We start from the raw sequence: 17,496 nt of genomic DNA, 5'->3' as shown, positions 1-17,496 counted from the left end.
GAGGGGGAGGAAGACTATTAAGGTGCAGAAGTGTGAAAACAAACGCACACCTCCAGACTCAGGGAGAGTTTCTTCCCGGCTGTTATCAGGCAACTGAACCATCCTCTAGAGAGCGGTCATGAGCTACTATCCACTTCATTGGAGACACTCGGACTATCTTTGATCGGACTTTATCCGGTCCTAAGCATTATGTGGCGGTACAGAGTGGAGACAGGCCCTTCGGCCCAACTTGCCCACACCGGCCAATAATGTCTGCGTTTGGTCTACAACTCTCCAAACCTGTCCTATCCATGTGCCTGTCCAACTGTTTCTTACACGTTGGGAAAGTCCCAGCCTCAACTACCTCCTCCGGCAGCTTGTTCCATACACCCACCACCCTCTGTGTGAAAAAGTTACCCCTCAGGTTCCTATTAAATCTTTTCCCCTTCACCATGAACCTATGTCCTCTGGTCCTCGATTCCCCTACTCAGGGCAAGTGACTCTGTGTGTGTCTACCCGATCTATTCCTCTCATGATTTTATACACCTCTATAAAGATCTCCCCTCATCCTCCTGCGCTCCATGGAATAGAGACCCAGCCTGCTCAACATGTCAGGTTATTCACTTTGTCCTGTATCTATACGTTGCACCCAGCTTGTTTGTAATCATGTGTACTCACTTCTCTTAAGAGATCGCAGGTTCGGCGATCCTTTGCCCCAACACCTCCGCTCAGTTTGCACACCCAGTAGCTCAGCACTTCAACTCACCCTCAACTCCCCCTCCCATTCCCAATCCCACCTTTCTGTCCTGGGCCTCCTCCATGGCCAGAGTGAGTCCCACCGCAAATTGGAGGAGCAGCACCTCATATTTCGTTTGGGCAGTTTACACCCCAGCGGTATGAACATTGACTTCTCCAATTTCAGGTAGTCCCTGCTTTCTCCCTCCTTCCCCTCCCCTTCCCAGCTCTCCCACAGCCCACTGTCTCCGCCTCTTCCTTTCTTCTTCCTTCCCCCACACACCCCACATCGGTCTGAAGGGTCTCGACCCGAAACGTCACCTATTCCTTCGCTCCATAGATGCTGCCTCACCCGCTGAGTTTCTCCAGCATTTTTGTCTACCTCTTGCCATGAAGGCCGACGTGCCATTAGCTTTCTTCACGGCCATCCCGGGAATCAACCTCCCTCAATAGACGATGGCTGATCGATATCCAGTTTCAGGTAGTCCCTGCTTTCTCCCTCCTTCCCCTCCCCTTCCCAGCTCCCCCACAAACCTACGAACTTCAGAGCGCGTTGGAGGACAGCTGAGATCTCGGGCAGAAATCCCAAGCAGGCGACGGGGAGAGCGCCGGGGATGGAACCCGGGTCTCCGGCGCTGCGAGGCACGGACTCTACCGCTGCGCCACGTTAATAATTGCGTCAATTTCCACACAAGGGAGGATCAAGTAGATATCTTTAATTATGGTTTTAATTACACCTTCCACATCGGACATTCATAGTTGAACAAGGGCAAGGGTCGCGCGGTTTGCATTCACCAGCGCGAGCACTAGGGCCGGGCTGGAATAGGAAGGGTTCCTAGCGCAATGTTAGCCCAAATCTCTCCCCCTCCAAATTGGAACAGACTTCACATAAAAAGACTGGATCGACTGGAATTTAGACGGATGAGAGGGGACCTTATAGAAACATATAAAATTTATACTTTCATTGATGCTTTCAAGAGAGCGGCTCTTAAAGATAGCGGAGTCAGGGGATATGGGGAGAAGGCAGGAACGGGGTACTGATTTGGGATGATCAGCCGTGATCACATTGAATGGCGAATGGTGCTGGCTCAAAGGGCCGAATGGCCTCCTCCTGCACCTATTGTCTATTATCTATTGTTATGGGGGGGGGGGGGAGGGGAGACAGGAAAATGGGACGAGGAGGCAGATATCAGCCGTGATTGAATGGCGGAATAGATTTGACGGGCCGAATGGCCTAATTCTGCTCCGATAACTTGTGAGAACAACAGATCCCCCCCCTCTCTCTCTCTCTGTCCCTCATACTATCTCTCCCCCCCCCCCCCCCCCCCTCTCTGTCCCTACCCCTGGTGGGCAACGGACGATCTCAGGAAGGGTGGAGTCCATCAGGGTCCATTGTTGGCTGGGGAGGGGTGTTAGAGAGGGATGCTAGGATGCGAACAGTGGGACTAGGAGGACTACTCTGGTGGGAGGGAGTGGGGTGGGGGGGGGGGGGAATGCAGGAGTTACGACTCCTTGGAAACAGGTCTGAGTGGCCCTTGCTGCCCATCTAACTCCCACTAATCCACAGTCTCCCCCCCCCCCCCCCCCCCCCCCCCCCCCCCCCATTCCCGACAACTGACCAGCTTTCGGAGACCAGCAGGTGTTTAGTTTAGTTTAGTTTTAGAGATACAGCGGGGGAAACAGGCCCTTCGGCACACGTGGTCCGTGCCGACCAGCGATCCCCGCACCCTAACACTACCCTACACGCACACATTATGGGACGATTTACAATTTTGACGGAGCCAGTCGACCGACAAACCCGTACGTCTTTGGAGTGTGGGGAGGAAGCCGGAACACCCGGAGAAAACCCACGCGGGTCGGGGGGAGAACGTGCGAGCTCCGTACAGACAGCGCCCGTGGCCGGGACCACACACACAATAGGGACGATCCACATTTTGCCCGCAAACCTGCACGTGTTTGGAGCGCGTTTGGGAGGGAAGGCGGAGATCGCCGGAGGAAACCCACGCGGGGGAAGAGCGTGCAAACTCCGCACAGGCAGCGCCCGCGGTCGGGGTGCGTGGAGTCTGGATCTTCGACCACCACCACCGTCTCCGCGGGGAATGGCCGGCCCGGCCTGTGGGCCTCGCCCTGCACGGGAGCAGTGTGTGGGTGGATGGATGCGTGGGTGGGTGGATGCGTGGGTGGGTGGGTGGATGGATGGAGGGGAGCAGGTTGATGCGGGGAATGTACAGCACCGACATCTCTCACACAACCCCCCCCTCCCTCCCTCACTCACTCTGTCTCTCTCCTCTCCCAGTTCCTTTCTCCCTCTCCCCCCTCTCTCTCCCCTCCCTTCCCCTCTCTCTCTGTCCCTTCACCCTCCCCTCTCCTCTCTTAGTTCCTACCTCTCTCTTTCTCTGTCCCTACTGCTATCCCGCTCTCTCTCTCTGTCTCTCTCCTCTCCCTCTCTCTTCTCTCCCAGTCCCTCTCTCTCACCTCTCTCTTTCTCAATCACCCTCTCCCCTCCCCTCTCTCTCCCTGTTTCTCCCTCTCTCAGTCCCTACCGCTGTTCCCCCTCTCTCTTCCCTCTCTCCTCTCTATTGCTCTCACTCCCTCTCTCTCCTCTCAGACCCCCCCTCTCTCTCTCCCTTTCTTTTTCTCTGCATGGTGATGGGGGGGGATGGGGATTGTGCGGACAGTGGGGGCGGGGGGAGGGGCTGATGGGCGGGGAGAGACAGCTCCTCAGTATGGGTGGGCAGGGGGGCGTGGGGTGGCAGTGGGGCAAGCATGGAGAGGGGAGGGAGAGGAGAAGGGAGCAGGGAGGAGAGGGGGAGGAGAGGGGGAGGAGGAGGAGAGGGGGAGGAGAGGGGGGGGAGGAGAGAGGGATGGGGAGGGGAGGGGGAGGAGAGGGGGAGGAGGACAATGCTGTGATACCAGGAACCCCCTCCCGCTCCATCACATTGCTCAGTGCACCCTCCCTTGCCGCTACAAGGACCAGGGCAGAGGGAACTCAGACGCTGGTAGTGGAGTGCAGTGCGTGGCATCAAAGTTCCTCATGTACTTGTGAGCCTGCGGGGGTAGAGAGACAAGCGGATCAACAAACACGTTACACGCACACACACACACGCACCCCACACACACACATTAACACACACACACCCCCACACACACACACACACACACACACACACACACACACACACACACACACACACTCACACACACACACACACACACACACAAACACACACACACACACTAACACACACACACTAACACACACACACACACAGTAACACACACACACACAGTAACACACACACACAGCTCCCCCACACACACCTCACACTAACACACACACCACACACACCTCCCCCACACAAACACACACACACTAACACACACACCTCCCCCACACACTAACACACACACACACCCCCACTATCTAACACACACACTAACACACACACACACATTCACACACACACACAGTAACACACACACACACATAAAGACACACACACACACACACACACTTAAAGACACACACACACACTGTGACACACACAATATCACACACACACACATTAACACACACACACACACCCCCACCCCAACCACACACTAACACCCCACACACACCCTCCCCCACACACTAACACACACACAGCCCCCCCCTCACCCTCCACCCCCCTCCCCGTGTGAGTTTGCGCCGCCTCTTGCCCCCTCCCCCCCGACGGTGAGGGGGTAGAGGCCGCCCCCGGAGGTGCGGAGTGAAGCTACTTGCCAGGAATATCGCCAGTTGCCGCCGGCCCTCTGGTGTCATGTCCTCACCTAAAACACACACGGTAAAAATCATCACCCGCACTGCAGTGTATACACACACACACACACATCACCCCCCCCCCCCCCTACACCTGCCCCTCACCCCGACCCCCACACCCCCACCCCCCCACCCCCCACACATAACCCTCAACCCTGCTCCTGACTGCTCCAGCAGCAGCTACTCCACGCACTCACTCACACACACTTACAACACACACACTCACTCAGACACACACAAAACACTTATGCACACGCTATCACACTTACAACACACACTTGTAAACACTCACACACAACACTCACAGCACACGCACACAAACACTCATGCCATTCACACAAACACACTAATTCACTCACACCCACACACAACACTCACACCCACACACTCACACACACCAGACTCACACATACACACTTACAACACACATGCACACCCACTTACAACACATGCACACACTATCACACTTACAACACACATTTGCAAACACTCACACACACATGCTTACTTACACAACACACACACACTAACACACATGCAAAGAAACACTTGCACAACACATGCACACACACAATTAAACACACACTTGCACGCACACCCCACACACACTAACTCACACTCACACTTACAACACGCTCACACTCAACAAACACACACACTATCACACTTGCAACACACAAACATGAGCAAACACACTCACACACATGCAAAGAAATACTTAGCCAACACACATGCACGCACGCACAATTAAACGCACCTACACCGCACACAATTGCACGCACACATAACGCACGCACAATTACACACTTGCACCGCACACACACTAGCATGCACACACACGCATGTGATTACACACTCACTCACAAACATATACACACACTCACAAAACGCACACACTGCCCCCCTGATTCTCCCCTGTCCCATTCCCCACACCTGTATTAAACTCAGCACCACCACGGCAGTGCCCAATCGCTCTCACCTCACCTCTTGCCCCTCGTCCAGGTCCCCGTTCAAACTCCCCCCGTCCCACACTGCCTCTAAACTGTGTACTGCCCCAGAGTCCAGTTAATCTCCCCACCCCCTGTAATCCCCTTCCCGCCTCTCCCGGCGCTCCGTGTTGTCTCACCCACGGTCCAGGGGAAGATGTGTCCGTGCTCCGAGCGGTAGGACTGCAGGACCGAGACACACCAGTCATCATGGACCTCGTAGCGACTGTACAGGGCAGCTGCCCACGGAGAGGGAGAGAGGGAGAGAGGGAGGGGGAGAGAGAGAGAGAGAAGTGGCGTTAGGTGGTACTAACACACCATGACCCACCCCCCCCCCCACACCTCCCCACCCCCTCCCTCACCCCCCCCACCTCCCCTCCCACCTCCACCTAACCCCCACCCATGCTCATGTTTAGTTTAGTCTAGAGATACAGCATCGAAACAGGCCCTTCGGCCCACCAGGTCCGTGCCGACCAGCGATCCCCGCACACTAACATCATCCTGCACACACCAGGGACAATTTTTACATGTATCAAAGGTATTTTATTGGTCACATTCACATACACCTAGGTGTAGTGTAGTGAAATGCTTCTTGCCATTTTGCAGCACATAAAGAAGGAATACAGACAAAACTTTAATAAGAGTTTTAAACACATTGAACATCCCCCCACAATGGTTCCCATTATGAGGGAAGGCACAAAGTCCAGTCCCCAACCCTAGTTCAACCATAGTCGGGCCTATTGAGGCCTCCACAGTTGCCTCTACAGAGGCCCGATGTTCCTGGCCGTTCTCGCCGGGTGATGTTGCTCCGGCGTCAGGAGAGTCCTCCCAGCGGCTTGGGAACCCTGGAACGGCCGCTTCCTTACTGGAGGCCGCGGCTTCCGAAGCCGACAAGGCCGCGCCGGATGGAACTCCACAACTGGCGATCTCGTCGAGAGATCCCAGGCTCCCGGTGTAAAGTCAGCGCCGCAGCCCGCAGCTGCCCGCTCCACAGTCCCGCAGCTGCGTGATGTTTTCCCCAGCGATCCTCAGCTCACCGGAGCTCCAACGCGGTGACCCAGGCAAGGCATCACCCACTCCACTCCGCAATAGCGCTCCAGCGCTGTGCCACCGACAAAGCCGAGGTTCTGGGCGGTCCCCGACAGGAAACGCCGCTCCAGGCCCGCTGGTAGGCCGCGAGGACGGGTCGAAGCTGCAGCCCGGAGAAAAGCTGCCTCTCCGACCAGGTAGGGACCCTGAAAGGCAGTTTCCCCCTTATACCAAGCCAATTAACCTACAAACCTGCACAGACGTCTTTGGAGTGTGGGAGGAAACCGAAGATCTCGGAGATGATCTCGGAGTTCTCGGGATCTCGGAAACCCAGGCGTTCGTGCAAACTCCGCACAGAGTGCCGCCCGTGGACGGGATGGAACCCGGATCTCCGGAGCAGTAAGGTGGCAACGCTATCACTGCGCCACCGTGACTGCCCTCCCCACTTCAGCCTGAAGAAGAGTCCCAGAACTTGTGACGTTTGGCGATCGTCTTACTGAACCGTGCACAAGATTAGAGTCTCGCCGCACCTCAGTGGACCTGATAATAACGGACCATCTTATTGAAACATATAAAATTATGAAGGGTTTGGACACGCTAGAGGCAGGAAACATGTTCCCAATGTTGGGGGAGTCCAGAACCAGGGGCCACACACAGTTTAAGAATAAGGGGTGAGCCATTTAGAACAGAGATGAGGAAACACTTTTTCTCACAGATAGTTGTGAGTCTGTGGAATTCTCCACCTCAGAGGGCGGTGGAGGCCGGTTCTCTGGATACTTTCAAGAGAGAGCTAGATAGTGCTCTTAAAGATAGCGGAGTCAGGGTGATATGGGGAGAAGGCAGGAACGGGGTACTGATTGGGGATGATCAGCCATGATCACAGTGAATGGTGGTGCTGGCTCGAAGGGCCGAATGGCCTCCTCCTGCACCTATTGTCTATTGTCGATACACACAGTGAGAGCCGGACTTACTTTCCTGCAGAGGATTCGAGGCGCTCAGCCACTCCCGTACCACACGAACCCCCTCCTCCGCCATCACCTTGGGGTACCTGCACCACAAAGAACAAAACGGGCTCGGCTGAAATTCAGTTGAGTTTAGAGATTCAGCGCGGAAACAGGCCCTTCGGCCCACCGAGTCCGTGCCGACCAGCACACTAACACTATCCTACACACACTGGGGACAATTTGAGGGGAGAATGTGGTCAGCAGGGAGAGATAGATCAGCCACCGTCTATTGAGGGAGTACAGCGTAGGTTCACCAGGTGAATACCTGGGATAGCCGTGAAGAAAGCTAATGGCATGTTGGCCTTCATAACAAGAGGTAGACAAAAATGCTGGAGAAACTCAGCGGGTGAGGCAGCATCTATGGAGCAAAGGGATAGGCAACGTTTTTGGGTCGAGGCCCTTCTTCAGACTGAGGTGGGGGGGGCGGGAAGAAGAAAGGAAGAGGCGGAGTCAGTGGGCTGTGGGAGAGCTGGGAAGGGGAGGGGAAGGAGGGAGAAAGCAGGGACTACCTGAAATTGGAGAAGTCAATGTTCATACCGCTGGGGTGTAAACTACCCAAGCGAAATATGAGGTGCTGCTCCTCCAATTTACGGTGGGACTCACTCTGGCCACGGAGGAGGCCCAGGACAGAAAGGTCGGATTGGGAATGGGAGGGGGAGGGGGAGTTGAAGTGCTGAGGCCACCGGGAGATCAGAGGAGTCGAGTATAGGAGCAAAGAGGTCCTTCTGCAGTTGTATATGGCCCCAGAGAGACCACACCTGGAGTATTGTGTGCAGTTTTGGTCTCCCAATTTGAGGAAGGACATTCTTGTTATTGAGGGAGCCCAGCGTAGGTTTACCAGACTGTCATCTGTCATATGCTGAGAGAATGGAGCGGCTGGGCTTGTACACTCTGGAATTCAGAAGGATGAGAGGGCATCTTATTGAAACACATAAGATTATTAAGGGTTTGGACACGCTAGAGGCAGGAAACATGTTCCCGATGTTGGGGGAGTCCGGAACCAGGGGCCTCACACAGTTTAAGAATAAATGATCGGACATTTAGAACAGAGACGAAGAAAAACGTTTTCACCCAGAGAGTGGTGAGTCTGTGGAATTCTCTGCCTCAGAGGGCGGTGGAGGCACGTTCTCTGGATACTTTCAAGAGAGAGCTAGATAGGGCTCTGAAAGATAGCGGAGTCAGGGGATATGGGGAGAAGGCAGGAACGGGGTACTGATTGGGGATGATCAGCCATGATCACAATGAATGGTGGTGTGATTCGAAAGGCCAAATGGCCTCCTCCTGCACCTATTGTCTATGTTTCTAACAGCGGGCCGAAATTACTAGTTTAAATTATTAAAATAAAATAAAGAAAAAATATATTTTTAACGAAAGGTTAGAAGCAGAGATGAGGACTAGGGCATATAAACGATAATAATAATAATAAATGTTATTTATGGGCGCCTTTCAAGAGTCTCAAGGACACCTTACAAAAATTTAACAGGTAGAGGAAAAACATGTAAGGGGAATGAAATAAATAGTAGAGACATGACTAGTACACAAAGTAAAGACAGAATTCAATTCAAAACACAATATGAGGCAATTAATGCACAGATGAAAAGGGAGGGGGACGTGGGGCTAAGGATAGGCAGAGGTGAAGAGATGGGTCTTGTGGCGGGACTGGAATATGGTGAGGGACACGGAATTGCGGATCAGTTGGGGGAGGGAGTTCCAGAGCCTGGGAGCTGCCCTGGAGAAGGCTCTGTCCCCAAAACTGCGGAGGTTGGACTTGTGGATGGAGAGGAGACCGGCTGATGTGGATCTGAGGGACCGTGAGGGTTGGTAGGGGGAGAGGAGGTCAGTGAGATATGGGGGGGGGCAGATGGTGGAGGGCTTTGTAGGTGAGGACCAGGATTTTGTAGGTGATCCGGTGGGAGATGGGAAGCCAGTGAAGTTGTTTGAGGACTGGAGTGATGTGATGCCAGGATTTGGTGTGGGTGATGAGTCGGGCGGCTGCGTTCTGGACCAGTTGGAGTCGGTTGATGTAGGTGGAGCTGATGCCAAGGAGAAGTGAGTTGCAATAGTCCAGTCGGGAGGAGATGAAGGCATGGATGAGTCTTTCTGCAACAGGAGGTGTGAGAGAGGGTCTGAGTTTGGCGATGTTGCGGAGATGAAAGAAGGAGGTTTTAATGACATGGCGGATATGAGGCTCAAGGGAGAGGATGGAATCAAAGATCACGCCAAGGTTGCGGGCCTGGGGAGACAGTGGTGCCGTCGATGGTGAGAGTGGGGTTATTGATTTTGCTGAGTATAGCTTTGGTATGATAAACGATGATAAGTATAGAAGTTGGGATGTAATGTTAAAATTGTACAAGGCATTGGTGTGGCCAATTCTGGAGTATGGTGTACAATTTTGGTTGCCTAATTATAGGAAGGATGTCAACAAAATAGATAGAATACAGAGGAGATTTACTAGAATGTTGCCTGGGTTTCATCAACTATGTTACAGAGAAAGGTTGAACAAGTTAGGGCTTTATTCTTTGGAGCGCAGAAGGTTAAGGGGGGACTTGATAGAGGTTTTTAAAATGATGAGAGGGATAGACAGAGTTGACGTGGATAAGCTTTTCCCACTGAGAGTAGGGAAGATTCAAATAAGGGGACATGACTTGAGAATTAAGGGACTGAAGTTTAGGGGTAACATGAGGGGGAACTTCTTTACTCAGAGAGTGGTGGCTGTGTGGAATGAGCTTCCAGTGAAGGTGGTGGAGGCAGGTTCGTTTTTATCATTTAAAAATAAATTAGATAGTTGTATGGATGGGAAGGGAATGGAGGGTTATGGTCTGAGCGCAGGTATATGGGACTAGGGGAGAATATGTGTTCGGCACGGACTAGAAGGGTCGAGATGGCCTGTTTCCGTGCTGTAATTGTTATATGGTTACTGAATGGCTAGTCAAGGCTTGAAGGGCCGAGTGGCCTTGGACTACACTTCATGCTTTGGAGATGCAGGCCCTTCGACCCATCGAGTGGCCAGCGATCGCCCCGTACACTAGCACTGACCGACACACACTCGGGAACGACTTACAATTTACTGACGCCAATGTGCTGCACGCCTTTGGAGTGTGAGCGGGAGGAAAGCGGAGCACCCGGAGAAACCCACGCAGGTCACGGGGGTGAACGTGCGTACTCCGCAAAGACAGCGCCCGCGGTCAGGATCGAACCGGGGCCTCTGGCGCTGAGAGGCAGCAACTCTACCGCTGTGGCACTGAGCTGCCCCCTGCTGTCCGACTCCCACTGCTGCGTGCTCAGGCCAAACTTACAACAGCTGTGAGGTTGTCTGTGAGTGGTGAATCTCAGCCACAGAGAGTGGTGAATCTGTGGAATTCTCTGCCACAGAAGATAGTTGAGTCCACAGTTCATTGGCTATATTTAAGAGGGAGTTAGATGTGGCCCTTGTGGCTAAAGGGATCAGGGGGTATGGAGAGAAGGCAGGTACAGGATACTGAGTTGGATGATCAGCCATGATCATATTGAATGGCGGTGCAGGCTCGAAGGGCCGAATGGCCTACTCCTGCACCTATTTTCTATGTGTCTATGTTTCTATGTTATCCACTTTGGCGACAAAAACAAGGGGGCAGATTATTATCTCAATGGGGTTAGGTTAGGTAAGGGGGAGGTGCAGCGAGACCTGGGTGTCCTTGTACACCGGTCACTGAAAGTTGGCGTGCAGGTACAGCAGGCAGTGAAGAAAGCTGATGGAATGTTGGCCTTCATAACAAGAGGATTTCAGTATAGGAGTAAAGAGGTTCTTCTGCAGTTGTACAGGGCTCTGGTGAGACCACATCTGGAGTATTGTGTACAGTTTTGGTCTCCTAATTTGAGGAAGGACATCCTTGTGATTGAGGCAGTGCAGCGTAGGTTCACCAGATTGATCCCTGGGATGGCGGGACTGTCATATGAGGAAAGATTGAAAAGTCTAGGCTTGTATTCACTGGAGTTTAGAAGGATGATGGGGAGATCTTATAGAAACATATACAATTATAAAAGGACTGGACAAGCTAGGTGCAGGAAAAATGTTCCCAATGTTGGGCGAGTCCAGAACCAGGGGCCACAGTGTCAGAATAAAGGGGAAGTCATTTAAGACCGAGGTGAGAAAAAACTTTTTCACCCAGAGAGTTGTGAATTTGTGGAATTCCCTGCCACAGAGGGCAGTGGAGGCCAAGTCACTGGATGGATTTAAGAGAGAGCTAGATAGAGCTCTAGGGGCTGGTGGAATCAAGGGATATGAGGAGAAGGCAGGCACGGGTTATTGATTGGGGACAATCAGCCATGATCACAGTGAATGGCGGTGCTGGCTCGAAGGGCCGAATGGCCTCTCCTGCAGCTATTTTCGATGTTTCTATGTAACTTGGGCCTCAAAATGGCGAGTCTGTACACTGTCTCAGCGTATCACTACTATACACTTGCGCTGTATCTGAGACGTATCTAAGTGCTTATCGGCTCATAGAGTGATACAGCGTGGAAACAGGCCCTTCGGCCCAACTTGCCCACACCGGTCAACACGCCCCATGCTGCACAGGTCGCACCTGCCCGCATTTGGCCCATATCCATCCAAACCTGCCCTATACATGTACCGACAGTCTAACGGTCTGAAGAAGGGTCTCGACCCAAACAGTCGCCCATTCCTGCTCTCCGGAGTTGCTGGCTGCCCCGCTGAGTTACTCCAGCAGTCTGCGTCTACCTTCTCTGTACACTTCCCAGCTTGACAACATGCACAGTGTGATGCGCGGGCGGCGATTAAAGTTCCGCAACGTACCGTGAGATGAGGAATGGCGCGGCGGGCACGGCAGAGGCTGGGCTGTTACCTGAACTGGAGCAGCTTCACTAGAAGATCGTTGCCTCTGTTCGACGTGATATCATCTGGAACCCTGTGAGATGGGAAAGGAGAACGCTCTCGTTACTGGCCAACTTTTCCTGGATCTCCGACCTCCGCCTGCTCCTCAGAGGGCGTTGGAGGCCGGTTCTCTGGATGCTTTCAAGAGAGAGCTAGATAGGGCTCTTAAAGATAGCGGAGTCAGGGGATATGGGGAGAAGGCAGGAACGGGGTACTGATTGGGGATGATCAGCCGTGATCACATTGAATGGCGGTGCTAGCTCGAAGGGCCGACTCTATAAACTAAACTGACCGAGAAGTTTCCCGACGCAACAAAAGATCATAAGCTCTTTATGATTGTTATTGAAACGAGGTTAATTCCCGGGATGGCGGGACTGTCATATGCTGAGAGAATGGAGCGGCTGGGCTTGTACACTCTGGAGTTTAGAAGGATGAGAGGCCACCTTATTGAAACATGTAAGATTATTACGGGTTTGGACACACTAGAGGCAGGAAACATGTTCCCGATGTTGGGGGAGTCCAGAACCAAGGGCCACACAGTTTAAGAATAAGGGGTATGCCATTTAGAATGGAGACGAGGAAACAATTTTTCACCCAGAGAATTGTGAGTCTGTGGAATTCTCTGCCTCAGAGGGCGGTGGAGGCCGGTTCACTGGATACTTTCAAGAGAGAGCTGGATAGGGCTCTTAAAGATAGCGGAGTCAGGGGATATGAGGGTAGGATTGGGATACTGATTGTGGATGATCAGTCATGATCACAGTGAATGATCACAACCGAAGGGCCGAATGGCCTACTCGTGCACCTATTATCTACTGTCTAGAAGGTCAAAAGTGATAGGAGCAGAATTAGACCATTCTGCCCATCAAGTCTACTCCGCCATTCAATCATGGCTGATCTATCTCTCCCTCCCGACCCCATTCTCCTGCCTTCACCCTGTAACGCCTGATACCCGTACGTTCCACTGTACTTCGGTGCCCACGTGGCAATAAACCGAACACAGTCACAAAATGCTGGAGTAACTCAGCAGGACCGGCAGCATCTCCGGAGAGAAGGTGTCAGAAGGAGGGTCTCGACCCGAAACCTCGCCAGAGCCTCCTCTCCAGAGATGCTGCCTGTCCCGCTGAGTTACTCCGGCACTTTGTGTCTATCGACGGTGGTTTATTTAGTTTAGTTCGGAGATATCAACAAGTATTTGGATGGGACAGGATTAGAGGGACACTCAACCTGCCCTATCCACTCACGCATAGCCCCCAACTCGCAGGCCCGGCTAGTGGTAGAGAAAGAGGGGGCAGAGACAGAGAGAGGGGGAAGAGACAGAGAGAGGGGGGGGGGAGAGAGAGGGGGGGAGAGAGGGGGGGAGAGAGAGGGTGGGGAGAGGGGAGAGAGAGGGGGGGACGAGAGGGTGGGGGAGAGAGAGGGGGGGGAGGGGGGAGAGAGGGGGGGGGGAGAGAGAGGGGGGGAGAGAGGGGGGGGGGGGGGGGGGGGGGGGGGGGAGAGGGAGAGAGGGGGTGAGGGAGATAGGGGGAGGGGGAGAGAGGGTGGGAGAGAGGGTGGGGGGTGGGGGGAGAGAGGGTGGGGGGAGAGAGGGTGGGGGGGAGAGAGGGTGGGGAGAGAGGGGGGGGGGAGAGAGGGTGGGGGGAGAGGGGGTGGGGGAGAGGGTGGGGAGAGGGTGGGGGAGGGGAGGGTGGGAGAGAGAGGGTGGGGGGAGAGGGTGGGGGGAGAGGGTGGGGGAGAGCGGGTGGGGGGGGGGGGAGAGAGGGTGGGGAGAGGGGTGGGGAGAGAGGGGGGTGGGGAGAGAGGGGGGGAGAGAGGGGGGGGGGAGAGGGGGGAGGGTGGGGGAGAATGGAGAAGAGGGGGAGAGGGGGGGAGAGGAGGGGGAGAGGGGGGGGAGAGGGAGGAGAGAGGTGGGGAAGAGAGGGAGGGGGGGGAAGGGGGGGGGGAGAGGGGGGGAGAGAGGGGGAGAGAGGAGGGGAAAAGGGGGGGAGAGAGGAGGGGGAGAGGGGGGGAGAGAGGAGGGGGAAAAGGGGGGGAGAGAGGGAGGAGGAGGGGGAGAGAGAAGGGGAGGGGAAAGAGGGGGGAGAGGGGGGGGAAGAGGGGGGAGAGAGGAGGGGAAAAGGGGGGGAGAGAGGGGGGGAAGAGGGGGGGAGAGAGGAGGGGAGAGGGGGGGAGAGAGGAGGGGAAGAGGGGGGGAGAGGGGGGGGGAGAGGAGGGGGGAGGGGGGAGAGAGGGGGGGAGAGAGGGGGGGGAGAGAGGAGGGTGAGGGGGGGGAGGAGAGGGGGGGGGAGGGGGGGGAGGCTTGAGAGGGTGGGGAGAGAGGGGGGGGGAGAGAGGGTGGGGAGAGAGGGAGGAGAGAGGGGTGGGGAGAGAGGGTGGGGGAGAGAGAGGGGTGGGGGAGAGAGGGTGGAGAGACAGGGGGGGGAGAGAGAGAGGGGGGAGAGCAGAGGAAAGAGGGGGGGTGAGAGAGGGGGGGGGGGGAAGTCAAATAGGGGGAGGGAGAGAGGGGCGGGAAAGAGGAGGGGAGGTTGAGAGGGGGTGGAGGAGAGAGGAAGGGGGAGAGAGGGGGGCAAGACAGGGGAGGGGGGCAAAACGCAGGCGGGTGGGACTAGTGTAGCCAGGACATGTTTGCGTCTGAGCTGCACGAGGTTTGGGTGGGGCGCGGGGGGGGGGTGGTGCAACGGCTGGCGGTAACAGCGAGACGTGTCGGTACGCGCGGAGAACGGAGCAGAGGCGGCCAAGTTTCTACCCACGTGGTGATGATCTCATCTTTGGTGCGCCGGATCAACACCAGCGGCCCCTGGTACCTGCAAAGAGAACAAAACCACAGCTCAATAGACAGTAGACAACGGGTACAGGAGTAGAGGCCATTCGGCCCTTCTAGACAGCACCGCCATTCAATGTGATCATGACTGATCATCCCCAATCAGTACCCCGTCCCTGCCTTCTCCCCATATCCCCTGCCTCCGATATCTTTAAGAGCCCTATCTAGATCTCTCTTGAAAGCATCCAGAGTACCGGCCTCCACCGCTCTCTGAGGCAGACTCTGGAATTTAGAAGGATGAGAGGCTATCTTAGTGAAACATATAAGATTATTAAGGGTTTGGACACACGAGAGGCAGGAAACATGTTCCCGATGTTGGGGGAGTCCAGAACCAGGGTCCACACACAGTTTAAGAATAAGGGGTAAGCCATTTAGAAGGGAGACGAGGAAACACTTTTTCTCACAGAGAGTTGTGAGTCTGTGGAATTCTCTGCCTCAGAGGGCGGTGGAGGCCGGTTCTCTGGATACTTTCAAGAGAGAGCTAGATAGGGCTCCTGATGATAGCGTAGTCGGGGGATATGGGGAGAAGGCAGTAACGGGGTGGATGATCAGCCATGATTGTGGATGATCAGCCATGATCACATTGAATGGCGGTGCTGGCTCGAAGGGCCGAATGGCCTCCTCCTGCACCTGTTGTCTATTATCAATGGGGATAGTTTCTGCGCTGTATCTCTGGACTACAGCTGGACATGGACTCTCTGCAGGGGAGGAGGCGAGGTTAACGGCAGCAGGTGGCGACTCACTTGCACAACTGCTCTGCGTTGTTGAGGTTCAGGTATTCACGTACGGTCCTTGTGACCAGGCCCCCTGCAAGGGAAAAAAGCCACTCAGTCGCATGATTGTACAGTACAGAATGCAGGCCCTTCGGCCCACCATGGCCATGCTGCCTTCTTTAAATGCCCATCTTTCAAGTCAAGGCAAGTTAATTTCATTTCTATGGCACATTTAAAACAATTCTCGTTACATTAGTGCAGGTACTAACATGCTACATACAGTGGTTCATAGATCAACAATACATATATACATACATAGATACAGCGCTCCCTCAGAGGACCTCGAGGCAGGCTTGAGAGAAGAAATGTTTTAAGTCTCGACTTAAAAGAGTTGATGGAGGGGGCAGTTCTGATGGGAGGAGGGATGCTGTTCCACAGTCTAGGAGCTGCAACCATCAAGGCACGGTCGCCCCTGAGCTTATGCCTAGACTGCGGGATGTTCAGTAACCCCAAGTCGGACGATCTGAGGGACCTGGAGGTGGTGTGGTGGGTGAGCAGACTTTTGATGTAGGTGGGGGCAAGCCCGTTAAGGGCTTTGTAAACATAAAGAAGGATCTTGAAATGTATTCGGAACCGCACAAGGAGCCAGTGGAGAGTGTTTTGCCAGGATCGGGGTGATGTGGTCCCTTTTTCGGGTGCCCGTCAGGAGTCTCGCTGCGTCGTTTTGGACCAGTTGCAGGCGGGACAGGGACGATAGGCTGATGCCAGTGTAAAGGGAGTTGCAGTAATCGAGGCGGGAGGAGATGAATGAGTGGAGGATCTTTTCCAGGTCGTCAAATTGGGGGAAAGGTTTTATTTATATTTATTTTATCAACACCATTCACGGTGGCGCAGCAGTAGAGTCGCTGCCTCACAGCGCCGGGGACCCAGGTTTGATCCCGACCACGCGCACATTCTCCCCGTGACCTGCGTGGGTTTTCTCCGGGAGCTCCGGTTTACCCCCCCCACAGATTCTAAAGACGTACAGGTTTTACACGAGGAAACACTTTTTCTCACAGAGAGTTGCGAGTCTGTGGAATTCTCTGCCTCGGAGGGCGGTGGAGGCCAGTTCTCTGGATGCTTTCAAGCCCGTACAAAATTCTTATGGGGTTGGACAGGCTAGATGCAGGAAGATTGTTCCCGATGTTGGGGAAGTCCAGGACAAGGGGTCACAGTTTAAGGATAAGAGGGAAATCTTTTATTGCGGACCGAGATGAGGAAAAACATTTTTCACACAGAGAAGTGTGACCAATCTGTTCCTGAATTCTCTGCCACAGAAGGTAGTTGAGGCCACAGTTTTATGGGCTATATTTAAGAGGGAGTTAGATGTGGCCCTTGTGGCTAAGGGGATCAGGGGGGATGGAGAGAAGGCAGGTACGGGATACTGAGTTGGATGATCAGCCATGATCATATTGAATGGCGGTGCAGGCTCGAAGGGCCGAATGGCCTACTCCTGCACCTAATTTCTATGTTTCTATGTTTCTATGTGGCCCTAGTGGCTAAAGGGATCAGGGGGTATGG

The 17,496-nt window shown here is 54.3% G+C and overlaps 1 protein-coding gene across 1 annotated transcript in view; it reads right to left on the bottom strand.

The window, feature by feature from the left end:
• Positions 1-3,587: 3,587 nt before the first annotated feature.
• The window catches only part of abhd16a (abhydrolase domain containing 16A, phospholipase), a 45,641-nt gene continuing 31,732 nt past the window's right edge, over positions 3,588-17,496 (bottom strand). The window contains exons 13-19 of the mRNA XM_055631970.1: positions 15,967-16,030; positions 15,153-15,206; positions 12,377-12,439; positions 7,503-7,579; positions 5,643-5,741; positions 4,481-4,527; positions 3,588-3,762 (exon numbers count right to left, since the gene is read on the bottom strand). Of these exons, the coding sequence (XP_055487945.1) occupies positions 3,679-3,762; positions 4,481-4,527; positions 5,643-5,741; positions 7,503-7,579; positions 12,377-12,439; positions 15,153-15,206; positions 15,967-16,030 (488 nt within the window). The 3' untranslated portion in view covers positions 3,588-3,678. The remainder of the gene's footprint in view (positions 3,763-4,480; positions 4,528-5,642; positions 5,742-7,502; positions 7,580-12,376; positions 12,440-15,152; positions 15,207-15,966; positions 16,031-17,496) is intronic.

This window comes from Leucoraja erinacea, unplaced genomic scaffold (assembly GCF_028641065.1).
Source record: "Leucoraja erinacea ecotype New England unplaced genomic scaffold, Leri_hhj_1 Leri_984S, whole genome shotgun sequence".
Lineage (NCBI taxonomy): Eukaryota > Metazoa > Chordata > Chondrichthyes > Rajiformes > Rajidae > Leucoraja > Leucoraja erinaceus.
The sequence above is the reverse complement of the archived record's forward strand: the minus strand, read 5'-3'. Positions and strand labels throughout refer to the sequence as shown.